This window comes from Pseudophryne corroboree, chromosome 8 (assembly GCF_028390025.1).
Source record: "Pseudophryne corroboree isolate aPseCor3 chromosome 8, aPseCor3.hap2, whole genome shotgun sequence".
NCBI lineage: Eukaryota > Metazoa > Chordata > Amphibia > Anura > Myobatrachidae > Pseudophryne > Pseudophryne corroboree.
In genome coordinates, this window is record NC_086451.1 from 401,224,891 (window position 1) to 401,241,387 (window position 16,497).

Sequence of the window (16,497 nt, forward strand, 5' to 3'; positions counted from 1 at the left end):
CCATTTGCATGCCCTTTTTCAAGTGCTGAGTGGAGCACCGCCACATCAAGTTGATGATATTGAGATTGAGGATGTCACTGTAGAAGTACACCAGGATGAGGAGGATATTGATGTAGCTGGTGTTGAGGAGGAAGTTGGCAATGAGGATTCTGATGGTGATTTGGTTTGTTTGAATAAGTCATCAGTGGAGATGGTTGTTGACCATGGGATGAAAAAGCCCATTGTGATGACACTCTTCGGTGTGGAATTGTTTTTCCATAAATCCAGTTGACAAGTGTCAAGCCGTGTGTTGCCTTTGTTATTCCATAATAAGTAGGGGTAAGAATGTTAACCACCTAGGAACATCATTGCTTATACGTCACCTGCTGTACATTCATCATAAGTCATTGTCAAGTTCAGAAACTTTGGCTAAGAGCGTTAGCAGTTCAGTGACACCTAAATCCCTTTTTCCTATTGTATCCAAGCTCCTGCAATCCACACCACCAACTCCCAACTCCCTCATTGTCAAATTTCCTCCTCAGTCAAGATCAGAAGTAGTCCTGCAGGCCATGTCACTCGCATGACTGATGCATCTTCTATCCGGGATTCCTCTGGAGGATCCTTGAGTGCTAAGCCTACTGCTATCGCTGCTGCTGTTGTTGCTGCTGGGAGTCGATAGTCATCCCACAGAGGAAGTTGGAAGACCACTTGTACTACTTTATCTAAGAAATTGACTGTACAACAGTAGTTTGCAAATAAGATGAAGTAAGACAGCAGTCACCCTGTTGCATAACAACTATGCTGGTGTTAGATGTGCGTCCAGTATCTGCAATTAGTGCAGTGGGATTTAGATAGTAGATGGACGTATTGTATCCCTGGTAGCAAATCCCGTCTAGATTCAACTTCACTGGGAAAGCGATTCCCGGACATTAAGAAAAGTGTCCTCAGTGTCGTCAAAAATATGGTACCCACTGTGCATTTAACCACGGACATTGGACAAGTGGAGCAGGGCAAATAAAGGACTTCATGACTAGACCGCCCACTGGGTAGATGTATTGCCTTCCACAGCAACAACAGCAGTGGCACCAGCAGCAGCATCTCACAAATGGCAACTCATTCCTAGGCAGGCTACGCTATGTATCACCCGTTTCCATAAGTGGCATACCGCTGACGAAAACTGAGAGACATCATCGCACAATGGCTAACCCCACTTAGACTCTCCTGGTGATTTGTGATATCTGACATTGCCACCAATATTGTGTGAGCATTATATCTGGGCAAATTCCAGCACATCCCATGTTTTGCTCACACAATTAGTTTGGTGGTGCAGAATTTTTTTTAAAATGACAGGGTGTGCAAGGGATGCTGTCGGTGGCCCAAAAAATTGCAGGCCACTTTTGACATTCAGCGACTGCATGCCAAAGACTGGAGTGCCAGCAAAAACTCTTGAACCTGCCCTGCCATCACCTGAAGCAAGAGGTAGTAACGAGGTGGAATTCAACACTCTATATGCTTCAGAGGATGGAGGAGCAGCAAAAGGCCATTCAAGCCTGATTAGTGACTCAAGCGCAGCAGAGAATGTTTTCCGTGTTGTGCAAGGTACTCCAACCCTTCGAACTTGCCACACGTGAAGTCAGTTCAGACACTGCCAGAGTCGGGTCATTCTCCTAATCAGGCTTTTGCAGAATCAGCTGGAGAAATAGAAGGAGGAGCTTAAACAGAGCGAATCTGCTAAGTATGTGGGACTTGTAGATGGAGCCCTTCATTCGCTTTGCCAGGATTCAAGGGTGGTCAGTCTGTTGAAATCAGATGACTAAATTTTGGACACCGTGCTCAATCGTAGGTTTAAAGCCTACATTGTATCACTCTTTCCAGCAGACACAACTCTGCAGAGGTGCAAAGACCTGCTAGTGACAAAATTGTCATCGCAAGCAGAACGTGTCACGTCAACAGCTTCTAATTCTTTTTCTCCGACAACTGGGGTTGCGAGGAAAAGAATAACATTTCCTAGCTGACCTGCTGACAGTGATGCAGGGCAGTCATGACCAAGTTTTGACATCTGGTCAGGACTGAAGGAGCTTCCAAAAATTACTGACATGTCTACTGTCACTGCATATGATGCTGTCACCGTTGAAAGAATGAAGAATTATATCTGTGACAGCATCCAAGCAGACATGTCAGACAGTCCACATGTTCACTGGCAGCAAAATGAGGCAATTTGTAGGCACTTGCAGAAACTGGCTTTATTTTACCTAAGTTGCCCCCCTCCAGTGTGATCTCTGAAAGAGTGATGCAGCCAGTAACCTTGTCAGCGATCAATGTAGGAGGTTACTTCCACAAAATGTGGAGCAGATGATGTTCATCAAAATTAATTACAAATTCCTCCAGGAAGACCTTTACCAGCAATTGCCTCCAGAAAGTACCCAGGGACCTGTGATGGTGGATTCCAGTGGGGACGAATTAATACTCTGTGAGGATGAGAATGTAAACACTGGCTGAGGTTAAGAATTGGAGGATGAGGATGAGGATTACATCTTGCCTCTGTAGAGCCAGTTTGTGTAGGGTGAGATAAATTGCTTCCTTTGGTGGGGCCCAAACAAACCAATCATTTCAGCCACAGTCATGTGGCAGACCCTGTCACTAAAATTATTGGTTTGTTAAAGTGTGCATATCCTGTTTATACAACATAAGAGTGGGTGGGAGGGCCAAAGGACAATTCTATTTTGCACGTCTTTTCTTTGTCTGCCATATCATTCCAGGGGTGCTTCCTTCCTGTCCTATAAATCAAGGGGTGCTGTCCCTCTGCCATTTAAGTCCAGGGGTACTGGGGTGCTACTGCTAGTCTGCTGTGTAGTGTAACTAATTAGCTGGTTGAAGATGTACTGGAGTACGTTTCGGACAATTGTGAGATAAGTGCAGAAGTCAACTGAAAGATGCAGTCTGTAGTCCTGGAGCAAGACTAAATGGACAGGGGTGGTGTACAGGGGTGCTGCCTATCTACCTATCAGTCCAGGGGTGCTGCCTCATTATCATTTAAGTCCAGGGGTGCTACTGCCTGTCTGCTGTGCTGTGTAATTCTAAAGGGGTGCTGCCTATGCTTTATAAGTCCACTAGTGTTGCCTATCTGCTGTATAAGTCCAGGGGTGTTGCTTATCTGCTATGTAAGTCCAGGAATGCTGCCTATCTGCTGTATATGTCCAGAGGCGCTGCTATATAATTCACAAGGTGCTGCTGTACTTGATCCTAGGTTTAATCTAAATCCTACAGCGAAATATGAAACAAGCTTCAACATCACAACCAGATTTGTGAAAACATAAAGCCACAAAGGTGGAAATGGAAATTCCAAGTTTGACGAAGTGTGTTCCAATAAAGTTGGGAGAGACCACATTCGTGGACAAAGTCATTCAGACTCAGAAGAGACAGAAACATAATCCATGGCAACTGCCGGAGAAAACAAGATTTTCCAAACACACCTATGTCTATAATATGTTTGCCATATAATTCCAGGGGTGCCCTGTCTGAACCTGCTCATCTCTAGTAGATATATTTTCTATTGTGCATTGTGTACCCAGCATTAGAGAGAGGTTTTTCTCTATTATTTAATGTTAGGGACTCAAATGAATGGCCCCAATTAGTCAACCCTTTGCGCATTTGTTGTACAGGGTTCTTTTCCTTTATTTTGTAATTGTTTTTGTCTTAATAATTGTACAATGTTAGGGCTGCATAGTATTATTGCAATACCTCACGGTGATAGAAGAGCAGAGATTCAGTGATCTTGAATTGCAAACTGAAATTTCAGTTTTCCATTGCACTGCAGCACTAGATGGGCCAGGAGTTCATTTGAGGCACAAACAGTTACTGAGTAAGGGCCCAGTATGGAGTATCATGGTATCTTACAGCCAGGAAACTATCTGGCTTGCCAGGCTGAAACATGCTGGTGGCACAGAGGTTAGCATTGCTTCCTCCCACAGTCCTACTTCTAGTATGAAATGAGTTTGGACTGTAGAGTGGCAAACTCCATTAGGGCAGGGGCTCAATAACAAAAAAATCAATGCACAGTCCTGCTTAGTACTGTACTGAACAAACCCGAACTCAACTTGCCCGATATGGGGCTGCTGTTGGGCTCACAAAGGGCTGCTATAACATCTAAGGGGCTGTTTTATTTAAAAATAAAATATGAGTAAGTACCCCGGGCCCCCCTTTTGAAAAGGGCCCCCCAGCACTTGCACACAGATTGGACCTCCACACTGTGCTGCCAGCACCTCCCTATAGGTTGCCCTGGCAAACTAACAGCAGCACAGCATAGAAGTACAGGACAGCTGAGTGACGGCTCAGCTGTCCAATGGTGTGTAAAGGTGCTGCGCTGCCAGCGGCTCCCTATAGGTTGCCCTGGTAACCTAACAGCACTGCCACTGCTTAGAAGTACAGGACAGCTGAGTGACGGCTATTCTTAAATATAAATTATATATAAATATATATATGTATGTATATGTGTGCGTGTGTGACCGGCGGCCACCATACTAACATCGGGATCCTGGCATGGAGATTGCCAGGGGGAGCCAGCACAACGAAGCTGCGCTCGCCACACTGCGGGCTTGGTGGTGAGCTGCGCTCACCACAGGTTCTAGTCCCACTCTATGGGTGTCTAGGACACCGACGAGTGGGAATAGTCCCTGTTAGTCGGCATGCCGACTATCGGGATTGTTAGGGGTTTGAATCCTGGCATTGATATTGTCACCAGCGGTCTCCTGACCGTCAGTCACCTAACTACATCCCGTATATATATATATATATATATATATATATATATATACACTGCTCAAAAAAATAAAGGGAACACTTAAACAACACAATGTAACTCCAAGTCAATCACACTTCTGTGAAATCAAACTGTCCACTTAGGAAGCAACACTGATTGACAATCAATTTCACATGCTGTTGTGCAAATGGAATAGACAACAGGTGGAAATTATAGGCAATTAGTAAGAAACCCCCAATAAAGGAGTTGTTCTGCAGGTGGTGACCACAGACCACTTCTCAGCTCCTATGCTTTCTGGCTGATGTTTTGGTCACTTTGAAAGCTGGCGGTGCTTTTACTCTATTGGTAGCATGAGATGGAGTCTACAACCCACACAAGTGGCTCAGGTAGTGCAGCTCATCCAGGATGGCACATCAATGCGAGCTGTGGCAGGAAGGTTTGCTGTGTCTGTCAGCGTAGTGTCCAGAGCATGGAGGCGCTACCAGGAGACAGGCCAGTACATCAGGAGACGTGGAGGAGGCCGTAGGAGGGCAACAACCCAGCAGCAGGACCGCTACCTCCACCTTTGTGCAAGGAGGAACAGGAGGAGCACTGCCAGAGCCCTGCAAAATGACCTCCAGCAAGCCACAAATGTGCATGTGTCTACTCAAACGATCAGAAACAGACTCCATGAGGGTGGTATGAGGGCCCGACGTCCACAGATGGGGGCTGTGCTTACAGCCCAACACCGTGCAGGACGTTTGGCATTTGGCAGAGAACACCAAGATTGGCAAATTCGCCACTGGCGCCCTGTGCTCTTCAAAGATGAAAGCAGGTTCTCACTGAGCACATGTGACAGACGTGACAGAGTCTGGAGACGCCAAGGAAAACAATCTGCTGCCTGCAATATCCTCCAGCATGACCAGTTTGGGTCAGTAATGGTGTGGGGTGGCATTTCTTTGGGGGGGCCGCACAGCCTCCATGTGCTCGCCAGAGGTAGCCTGACTGCCATTAGGTACCGAGATGAGATCCTCAGACCCCTTGTGAGACCATATGCTGGTGCGGTTGGCCCTGGGTTCCTCCTAATGCAAGACAATGCTAGACCTCATGTGGCTGGAGTGTGTCAGCAGTTCCTGCAAGACGAAGGCATTGATGCTATTGACTGGCCCGCCCGTTCCCCAGACCTGAATCCAATTGAGCACATCTGGGACATCATGTCTCGCTCCATCCACCATTGCACCACAGACTGTCCAGGAGTTGGCAGATGTTTTAGTCCAGGTCTGGGAGGAGATCCCTCAGGAGACCATCCGCCACCTCATCAGGAGCATGCCCAGGCATTGTGGGGAGGTCATACAGGCACGTGGAGGCCACACACACTACTGAGCCACATTTTGATTTGTTTTAAGGACATTACATCAAAGTTGAATCAGCCTGTAGTGTGTTTTTCCACTTTAATTTGAGTGTGACTCCAAATCCAGACCTCCATGGGTTAATAAATTTGATTTACATTGATAATTTTTGTGTGATTTTGTTGTCAGCACAGTCAACTACGTAAAGAACAAAGTATTTAATAAGAATATTTCATTCATTCAGATCTAGGATGCGTTGTTTAAGTGTTCCCTTTATTTTTTTGAGCAGTGTATATATTTATATATTTTATATATATATATATATATATATGTAAACATATACTGTATATGCATGTGTGTGTGTGTGTGTGTGTGTGTATATCTCCTATATATTAGCCCTGTGACTCTGTGCCTGCATTTCTAACGCTGGGTGGAGTCACAGACCTGGGCGGACTTGGACAGGCCAGTAGCTGCTCAGTGTCAGCACACCACAGAAGGGACCACCAGCCACAGATTCAACAGACCATTTCCAGCAGTGCACTGACGCCCCAAACTGCAAGGTACGTATGGACACCCAGACACCCTCACCCCACACCACCCCTCCCCTGCAAACACCAACCACCACCTAACACACCCACCTTCCCCACCACGGTGGGACACTCACCCGCTACCGAGGCCGCCGCTAACATCCCCTACCATCTGTAAGAGTGCAGCCGCGGCCACACACTGACGGCTAACACCCAGCCCGCACAAATCGCTCCCCCCCCCCCTCTCCCCACTACCGCTGCACACACTGGCCGGCAGTGGGGGGAGCGGAGGCCGCTGCGGCTATATGACCCGGGGAACAGGGCCGGCGGTGGGGGGAGCAGAGCTGGGGGGAGCACCCGATGGCACAGACGGGACACACTGCCCGGGAGCCCACTGACACCCGCACCCCTCCCTCCGCACCAGCCCGTCGCCTGTTCCCACATGCAGCCACTGACACGCTGCCTGGGACCCGCCATCCACAACCCGGAGTAACAGAAACACTGGCCATAGCTGTACATGCGGCATCACCCTGACAGCACGCCGCACCTGACTCTGTACCAGCGTTATCTCTGTCACCGCTGCTGCCCCCGGACCTGACGAATCTATCTGTTTCCAAACATCCAGCGGGGTCGTCGGGTCCGAGCCAGCAGCAGCGACAGAGATAACGCTGGTACAGAGTCAGGTGCGGCGTGCTGTCAGGGTGATGCCGTATGTACAGCTATGGCCGGTGTTACTGTTACTCCGTGTTGTGCAGACAGCGCCCTCACCCACCCACTCACATACGGTGTGCCCCCCATATCACCCATCCCACCAGGTGCACCCCGTCCATCACAAAGGGGGAAACAAGTAGCAGCCTCATGGCCCCACATATACCAACACCTATCACCACATACACGGCAACCACTTCTACCTTACACACACACTTACACTCCACACTTCTAACAATGCGCACGCACCCTCCACTTCCCTTTCCCCTCCCTCCAACACACACACACGCACTCACCCTCCACACTCCTACCAACACGCCCGCACCCTCCACTTCCCTTTCCCCTTCCCCCAACACACACACACTCTCACCTTCCTACCCACACGCACGCACCCTCCACTTCCCTCCCCCCCCTACACACACACACACTCACCCTCCACACTCCTACCAACATGCCCGCACCCTCCACTTCACTTTCCCCTTCCCCCAACACACACACACTCTCACTCTCCACACTCCTAACAACACGCCCGCACCCTCCACTCCCCCCCCAACGCACACATTCACCCTCCACACTCCTAACACGCACGCACCCTCCACTGCCTCCCCCCCTCCTCCCCCTTTTTCCTCTCCCCCCTTTTTCCTCTTCCCCCCTCCACACACACACACACACTCACCATCCACACTCCTAACAACACGCACGCACCCTCCACTTCCCTTTCCCCTCCCCCCAACACACTCACAAAACACCTTACCCATCTTTGCTACACCACCACCCAACAACAACCACCCCTTCCCCCATTGCCTTCACACCACTAGGGGAAACAACCCTAACACACACAACACTGCATTTAACAAAAAAAACCACACCTACGCAACCACCTGGCCAACACCACCGCGCACACCGCAAGCCCATCCCACGACCGCAATACACCCATACCGCCCACCCAGCCACCACAAATACAACACCCATCCAACACAACCACAGCACAACCTTACCCATCTGACTAATCCTGCCACCCCCTCCCCTCCCCTCCCATGCACACACCACAAACCCCACAAAAACCCTCCACCATCCAACCACCCATCCTATGTGGACCTCCTCCACCCATGCCAACTTCAAACCCCCTCCTCCATCCCCCTGCCACCCAACTCCTTCCCACACTACACCTCCTATCACCACCCCCATCCCTCACCCCTACGCAAAAACATATACAGGCAGTGACCCCTCTCCACACTCTTGCCCAAGGACCTTAAATCATTACCCACAGCATTTCAGCAAACCACACCCCAAACTACGTACCCTTCACAAAAAACACTCCACCACACACATTCCCTTCAACACCCTCCACAATCCATCCACACACCACCTTAACCCTATCGCACACCCACCTCCCTCCCTCTGCACCCAACTAATTTGGTCAAACCATCAAAACACCATCTACCCCACAACACTACCCCCATAGCCTAAAGCCACTAATACGCCAATTCCAACTCCAACATCTGCTAACACAACACACCTCTGCCCCCAACAAACACCCTAACACCACATCCTCTTCACCTTGCCACACACATAAACAATCCACCCACCGCTCCCACAAAAACACAATAGACGCACCCTCCAAACACACCCCAGATCCCACAATAACAGTTCAGCATACTCCCTAAACCCCCCCCCACCAACACCACCTTGCAGATGGCTTTGCCACACCCTGCACCCCCTCTCAACCTACCTGTCCACCAGCCCTTTCTCCCTCACACACACACTTTGCCTACACCCACCCTGATTGCCATCCCCCCATAGCAAACCCTTCACCACTCACATCATGTACACACCACATTTCCACCCACCACTCTAAAACATCACCCCCATCCACCCGACCCTTTCACATAAAACCATCTTCGACATGCACCGCACACAACACCATCCCTCTCTGCATGCTATCGCTACCTACATCATAAAACACAACCACCACCCAAAAACCCCTACCCCTCAAAACAACCCCACCCGCAACTGCACCTCACCCACCTCCACCACATCAGCTGCACCTCACAAGCACATCCCCCAAACAAGCTAACCCCATACCTAACATCCACCGTCCACACATACACCACCCAACCATTACCCCATGCACCATCCCCCTAACTCACTCCGCACCCCCCCTTCCTTACAGCAGCCCACCCCAAATACCCTCCATCATCCCACCACACTACCCATGTGCAACTCCCCCACCCATGCCACGTTCCAACACCCACCCCTGTCCCCGTGTACCGCACAAACACAAATGCAACAAGTACTACACCACCTACCACCTACACCATCCCTTACCCCTTGCCCCTGTATACGCAGTCACCGGCCACCATCCACGGTTCAGCCCATACACACTCATTCACCCTCCCCAGCATCTTACAGGGCCACAGGCTAAACCTACTAACACTCACACACACCACCACACCAAACACATTACCTTCACCACCATCAACAATCCAAAGCCAAACCTCACACTCCCTAACACATACATCCTCAATCCCTAACCCATCTAACCTCCCCACCACACCCACAAAACCCCCTAAGCACCTCTGCACACCCTGCCAAACGCAACACTCCCTCTCAACCCACCTACACACCACATGTTCCTCCCTCACATACAGCACATCCGTTCCCCCTTCAAAAATGTCATACCCCCCACTGCCAACCCTCCACCACTCCCAACATCCACATACCCCATTTATACCACCACCTCTGCACCAACATCCCCATCAACAAGGCCATTTTACAATCAAACATCCACCACACGCACCACCTACAACAACCCTCCCCACAAACAGTCAATACCTCAATCCCAGGGCAACGCCAGCACACACACCTCCACCTCACTACACCCACCCCCTTTCACATATAAATAACATACCATGTACACTTTTACCCCACATCCACACAACATACACCTGCCCAACACCCACAACACCTCAAAATAACATCCACCAAACACTGTAGCCCCATACTTGACACACAGCTTATGCAAATACACCACCCCTGCAGCTCACACGAAACCTCAACAAACCATCAACCTCCCCCTACCCTGCTCAACACCCCTCCCATGAACACTACAAAGCCCCCCATACCCTTCATCATCCACCCACACACCCCATGTGGAACTCCACCACCTATGGAAGCCTCGGACATACCCTCCCCAATCCCCCTGCCACACTCACCCACAACTCCAACAAGCCCAACACCTCCTGCCCCCTCCACGATCCCTCAGCGCACAGGGGTGTAGCCCTTTACGACGGTGTGAAGAGCGCCCGTAGGGCGCGATGAATCACCTAGTATATATATAAATATATATATTTATATATATATATATATATATATAAAATTTGCCTGCCTCCTAGTTAAGGGCCCCGCCATTTGAGGTGCCCGGGGCCTTAATCTGGATCTGGTGTGCCTCTCTAATTTTTAATCACCTTCTTGATAGTGTCCTCATCCTCTTGCCTCTTCTCATAATGTGAAAAGTCATCAAATATGGAGGTGGTATGTTTGTAGCGAGCTATGATTCGGAGAACTTGGCAAGCTTTTTCCAGGGTACCACCTGTCCCTGAAATTATGAGTTTATTAAACTGTGCATGTCCTGTTTAAACAACATAAGGGTGGGTGGGAGGGCCCAAGGACAATTCCATCTTGCACCTCTTTTTTTTCTTTGCATTATGTGCTGTTTGGGGCCTAGTTTTTAAAACTATCATCCTGTAGGCCACTTCAGTGCCACTCCTATATGGGCCAGGTGTTTGTGCCGCCCACTTGTGTCGCTTAGCTTAGTCATACAGCTACCTCATTGCACCTCTTTTACTTCTTTTTATGATGTGCTGTTTGGGGCCTATTTTTTTCAAATCTGCCATCCTGTCTGCCACTGCAGTGCCACTCCTAGATGGGCCAGGTGTTTGTGATGCCCACTTGTGTCACTTAGTCATCCAGCTACCATGTGCAACCTTTTGGCCTAAAAACAATATTGTGAGGTATGAGGTTTTCAGAAAAAGACTGGAAACGAGTGGAAATGAATGTTATTGAGGTTAATAATACTGTAGGAACAAAACAAAAAAAAAATTCTATGATTTTAGCTTTTTTTATGTTTTTGTTTTTGTTTTGTTTTTCAAAAAAATCCAGATCCAAAACCAAAACCTGAAAGGGTGGTTTTGGCAAAACCAATCCAGATCCAAAACACAAAAGGAGATCCAGATCCAAAACCAAAACACAAAACCTGAAAAGTGTCCGGTGCACATCTCTAACTATAAGGAGATAGGTTGTTTTAGCAAATTATGGGGCAGATGTATTAACCTGGAGAAGGCATAAGGAAGTGATAAACCAGTGATATGTGCAAGGTGATAAAGGCACCAGCCAATCAGCTCCAATATGTAAATTAACAGTTAGGATCTGATTGGCTGGTGCCTTCATCACCTTGCACATATCACTGGTTTATCACTTCCTTATGCCTTCTCCAGGTTAGTAACATCTACCCCAATGGGACGTATTGCTAAGATTCATATAATAGGCGTTTGTTGAAGTTATATTTATGCAATGGAGCCTATGTAGCAATTGCAGGAGTTATTTGTTTGAGTGTACATTATGGTCATAAAGTACATAGGAATACTTACTGATTACCAGCGGACGAGATCCCAGCTGTCATGATCCCAACAGTGGGATCCCATCTGCCAGTATGCCAGCAGCAGGGCGAGTGCTAGAAAGCCCCTTGCAGACTCACTGCACTCGCTGCGCAGCGGGCACTGTGGCTCGCTGCGCTCGCCACAGGTTATATTCTCCCTCTGTGGGTGTTGTGGACACCCACAGAGGGAGAATAGCATGTGTCACAGAATTTCACTGTCTGTTGGGATTCCAGTGTCGGCTTTGTGGCCACCGTAATCCCGACTAGCGTTATCGCGATTTCCTCCCAGTACATAATATATACAGTATGTAGGGACACAGGAAGTGTTAATAGAGACTTTTCATAGAATCAGTGATATTTATTGATGCATGATCTTTATTTTATCAGGAGAAAGCTAACCCAGACAGTGAATTTAACATGAAGAATTTACTGGCGTGCACCTTACAGATCTTCTTTGCTGGGGTGGACACTGTCAACACAACGCTAATCTATTCTCTCTTAATTCTTCTGAAATATCCTGATGTTCTTGGTAAGTATGGCACTAAGGGGCTCATTTATCAGAAAGTGATAAAACTTATTGTGTATGTTAAGATTGTAAGCTGGCAAGAGCAGGGACTTCATTCCTCATGTGCCTTTCCTTTTCTTACTTACACTATCTTATACTTCATACTCCCTTTGATGGCACCTAACCCCAGGTTTTCTATACCTGTCCTATTTTGTCCTGTACTGTAAGTGCGGTTTTCTTGTTTGCTCATTTTATTATGTACTGTGTAATGGGCGCTGCGGAACCCTTGTGGTGCCATATAAATAAAGGATAATAATAATAATAATAATAATAATAATAATAATAATAATAAATGGTCTTCCAGCCAATCAGCTTCCATCTGTAATTGTTTTAATTACATTACAGGAGCTGATTGACTGGAGCACCATTTATCATCTGCAGTAAGTTTCATCATTCACAACAAGTGTATCACTTGTTGGTAAATGAGCCACTAAATCCTTTATCTTTATGGTTACCATCATCACATTGATCACTAGCTCTTCATTTTTGAACAATGGATAAAAGTCCAACTAAAGAATTGTTCTGCAGATCAACAGTGAATTCTTTGTATTCTTCATACTAACAAGCATTGAAGCAACCCTAATTGGCCAGTAATCTGCACTTTGAAAGAGAGCTATCCAAGTATGTTCATCAATATGAAAAATAAATTCCATTCAATAAGATGACTAATAGGTAACATGTATTAACATGTCAATTATCTCTTCGTTAAGTGCCATTCTGCATCTCTGTTTATCACATCTCCATTTGTCACAGTGATGCAGGATGTCTTAGTCCAGCAATGTTATATAACAGAGTTAAGGGAGAGAAAGGACTGGCACAAGGTCTCTCTGCACCCTAGGCAAAGCTTCAGCATAGTGCCCCCCAAGTGCTGGCCCTAGGTATAGGCAAACTAAGGCAAATGCCTTGGGCATTTGGAATGCCTAGAGGAACAAGCAGATTCTGCTGATTAAAATGATATGCAGCATGCCTATATTCTGTGTGTGACTGTGGCTGTATCTGCATACGAAATTCTACATTACAGTGTATTCCTGGAAATCACTGTAACATAACATTTCAAATGCAGATAAAGCCACAGTTGCACACAGAATATAGGCTTGCTAATTATCATTTAATCAGCAGAAGCTGCTTCTGCATCCTAGGTCACATAGCAATGAAAATAAGACACATTTTTTGCAAAAAAATAAATAAAATAAAAGTGCCCAGCGTTAGTAGAGCCGGACGTGGACGGGAGCTGCATGGCATATTGAGGCAAGATGTATGAGGACACATTGCATACAAACAGAGGCAGAGGTCACAGTGGTAGCCACCGTGAGAGGGCTGTGTGTGGGTAGATTTGTTATGCAGCAGTGACGTGCAGTGAGGTCATAGGCTGGGGATGTACTGATATATATATATATATATATATATATATATGTGTGTGTATATATATATATATATATTGATCAGTGCAATACCCAGCCCTGCCTGACCTGGGTTCCGGGACTGTGCCACCGGACCTGGGTTCCGGGACTGTGCCGACTGTGCTGGCTGGGAAGGAGAGGGAAGTGCGCTGTCCGCTGCCGCACCCATCACTGCCTTTAGGACTACTGCTTTCACCCGCCAGTCACCGCTGGGTCCCACCGCTTCCACCCGCCAGCCACCGCTGGGTCCTGCCACTTCCACCTGCCAGTCATCGCCAGGTCCTGAAGCTTCTGCCTGCCGCATATAGGGGTGATTGGACAGCAGATCCAGCACTGGATCTGCTGTCCAATCACAGCTGCCTTGCTGACATGGGCATGGTGTTCCTGTCAACGAGGCACTTATCCTGCCTCAACAACTGGCAGCCACTATCTACTGACACAGCCAACATCCATGGTCCCTGGCAAAAGAAAACATCATTAATTATATGTAACATGGGAGAGCTTGTTACAAAATGGAATGTGAACGCTCATACCTGTAAAAATAAGGATTTTGGTTAGTTTAATGTAAACAGCTCTTTTGAGTGAACGTTTGGATGGAGTATTTTTTACAGAGCATTGAGGGTTCTGATAAATGATCCGGACACATTAATTTGACAAAAAAGCATTTATATCAATTTCTACATTTAATCTGGCAGGATGTAATGTTTGCATATAGTAGATCTATTTAATATCTTTTTTTCTAAGTTCCAAGTAGATATTTCCTTCTCGCCAATTGTTGTGCACTTTTTTTATACCTAGGAATTTTAGACTTTCCCATGATAGTCCTTATAGTACAGGTTGAGTATCCCATATCCAAATATCCGAAATACGGAATATTCCGAAATACAGACTTTTTTGAGCGAGAGTGAGATAGTGAAACTTGTGTTTTTTGATGGCTCAATGTACACAAACTTTGTTTAATACACACAGTTATTAAAAATATTGTATTAAATGACCTTCAGACTGTGTATATAAGGTGTATATGAAACATAAATGAATTGTGTGAATGTAGACACACTTTGTTTAATGCACAAAGTTTAAAAAAAATATTGGCTAAAATTACCTTCAGGCTGTGTGTATAAGGTGTATATGAAACATAGATGCATTCTGGGCTTAGATTTAGGTCCCATTGCCATGATATCTCATTATGGTATGCAAGTAATCCAAAATACGGAAAAAATCCGATATCCAAAATACCTCTGGTCCCAAGCAATTTGGATAAGGGATACTCAACCTGTATTTAGAAATACTATGAGTAAACAACCCTTGTTTTATATTATATATGTGTTTCGAGTTTCTTACTTTGATTTTCCTTCTAGTTTGTCCAATATACTGATGACCACACGGAAATTCTAGTAAATATATGATTCCTTCAGATTAACATGTTATTCTTTCTTTTATTGCATATGTGTACCTTGTTGTATTGGAATTAAATTCAGTTATAGGATGTGTGGATTTCTTTTTTGTTGTTTTGCATGCAAAACAATTTAGGCACTGGAAACTCCCTTTTCCTTCCAGTTTGTCTTTTGTTTCCATTTGAACATAGCTCTTCACTAGGTTCTGTTTCAAAAAAAAATTTCCTTTATGTATATGATTTGAGGTTTTCCCTTTATATATGGAGCCATTTGTTTGTCAAGATGTAAGATATTCCAGTGTTTTTATAAGATATGTTCAAACTGAAGACGATGGCTATAGAATTGAGTTACAAAAGCCATGTTAAAGTTGTTTTCTGTTGTTTCATGTCTATATTGAATCATGGTGCCCCTGTCCATGTATGATATTCGATCGATTTCTTTCTGTATTGTTGTGTCATTGTAACCTCTATCTACAATTTTTTTTTTCTTAATCTCACTTAGTTGCTGGTATGTTTCTTGATGTGTACAATTTCTTCTGAGTTATCTGAATTAGCCACTCAGAATATTTTGGAGCCAGTTCTTATGATGATTACTCGTTTGGCTCAACATATTGTTTCCACTGACTTCTTTGATTTGGTTCCTTGTATTGATCTTGTTATCCTGAATGAAGATGTGCGTTCATTATATACTTGCATAGCCCATGACATCGACTGTGAAGCAAGCAGATTCTTTCTTTCAAATGACACAAGATTACCCAATACCCAAATATCATCAGCTGTATACAATATATCCTGAGTCGAAACTATTTCTGGAACCAGGGATTGTTCTACAACCAAATAAAAGGAACTACGATGGGATCCTCCGTTGCACCTAGCTACGCAAATTTATTCGTGGCTAGGTAGGAGGAGGAAAAATTGGAACAACAACCCTTTTGAAAAACATATCTTGGTCTGGAAAAGATACATAGATGACCTGTTGTTTATATGGAGTGACCCGGAAGACACATGAATAGCATTTCTGGGGTATATGGAGAAGAATACATTTACCATGGTATTTACATCTACCACCAGTAAAGAAACAGTGACATAGTTAGATTTAGAAATCTTCATACAGGATAACAAGATCAACACAATGAACCACATCAAAGAAGTTAGTGAAAACAATATGTTCAGCCAAGGGA

At 46.0% G+C, this 16,497-nt stretch overlaps 1 protein-coding gene across 2 annotated transcripts in view; it reads left to right on the plus strand.

Annotated features, from left to right (window-relative positions):
* LOC134949297 (cytochrome P450 2G1-like) overlaps positions 1 to 16,497 on the plus strand; it is a 182,438-nt gene that overhangs the window by 110,427 nt on the left and 55,514 nt on the right. For both annotated transcript variants that reach the window (XM_063937792.1, XM_063937793.1), the window contains exon 6: positions 12,346 to 12,487. In XM_063937792.1, the coding sequence (XP_063793862.1) occupies positions 12,346 to 12,487 (142 nt within the window). The remainder of the gene's footprint in view (positions 1 to 12,345; positions 12,488 to 16,497) is intronic.